General features: G+C 48.0%; 1 protein-coding gene across 1 annotated transcript; it reads left to right on the top strand.

The window, feature by feature from the left end:
- Positions 1–281: 281 nt before the first annotated feature.
- Positions 282–1208, top strand: GNI_141660 (hypothetical protein; the record flags this gene model as incomplete). Its single annotated transcript, XM_011134297.1, has 1 exon — positions 282–1208. A coding segment is annotated over one exon (927 nt), but the record flags the coding sequence as incomplete, so codon positions are not given.
- Positions 1209–1343: the final 135 nt, after the last annotated feature.

Raw genomic sequence — 1343 nt, forward strand, 5'->3', positions numbered from 1 at the left:
AAGGGGTGCCAACCTGATAAGGAATGCGGAGAATGCTGTAAGGGTGATGAGCATGGTATAGCCCTCAGGATCCACGACCAGCCGAAGAAACTTAGAATCGCTGTAGACAATTGATTTTGATAGCAAGGTATTTTTTGTTTAAAAGGTTGACCTCTGATATTAGGTTGTAGTATAGAATCAGGAGTGCAGAGTAGAAAGGGACTGTCTTGGAATGCTTCGCAACGGGCTGTCTACACCGTGTTTGAAATTGATCTTGTCATGAACTTGAAGAAACCATTAAAATGAGATCCGTGAACTTTATTGTATTGGTCGGTGTGTCATACGGGAAAGAATGTTTGGCTCCATTTCTAGGAGACCAGATAGGATGCACGCCATGTGGTGACGCTGACTTAAGGGTGGACAAAGATACACAAAGCTCGTTGTGCGTACGGAATGATCACTATTTCCAATGCTACGACGGAATTGCTGACTGCTGTGCGTCGGAGGATATCAAGCAACATCGAGTGTCAGAGCATTGTATATACGAGTACAACCACCCTTCGATTTGTAACAAGTACGTGTCAAAAACGAGTGCTTACACTAACGAAGAATGCCAGGCAGATTGTGAAGTTGTGGAAGCTTCAGGAATGGATTTACTAAGTGCTTCTTCACTGCAGGAGAAGTGTATGTCTGAACACTTCACAGTGGATCTGGACGACAAGGTCACCCCTACAGGTGTCTGCTTTGACAATTGGGTTTACGGGTACAATGAGCCCGACACTTTGTCGGGGTATAAGGTTCTTGAGGAGATTCCAACTCCCGCTCTGTGCCAGGCTGAATGTCAGAAGGACCCGGACTGTGTGAGGTTCCTCTGGTCTTATGACACAGTAGAGATGGGATATGAGTATGATAGAGCCGCTCGATGCCATCTGAAGAACACTGAACAAGTCGAAATTCCTTTATCCATCATTTATGACGACGATGTGACGTCATCCACAATACCGTCTGACAACCTTTACTGCAGCTGGGGGATCGGGCAGAATTGTTTGATAGACTCATACGAATGCGCTCCTTGCGGGGAAGGTGTGAAACGCTGTGTGTGGAAGAGCGGCAAACACATTTCCGGTTGGAAGTATTGCAACGGATCTGGAGCCACTGCACCTGAGCAACAGTGCCAGATCCCGACTGCTACCACCACTACCACGACGACCGAAATGCCCACCACAACCGTCACAACGACCATCCCGCCGACTACCCATACTACCGGGGAGAAGGAACATACGAAGGTGACCATCCCGCCGACCACCCATACCACCGGGGAGAAAGAACATACGAAGGTGACCATCCCGTCGACTACCCATACT

Source organism: Gregarina niphandrodes, assembly GCF_000223845.1.
Source record: "Gregarina niphandrodes unplaced genomic scaffold scaffold00038, whole genome shotgun sequence".
Taxonomy (NCBI): Eukaryota; Apicomplexa; class Conoidasida; order Eugregarinorida; family Gregarinidae; genus Gregarina; species Gregarina niphandrodes.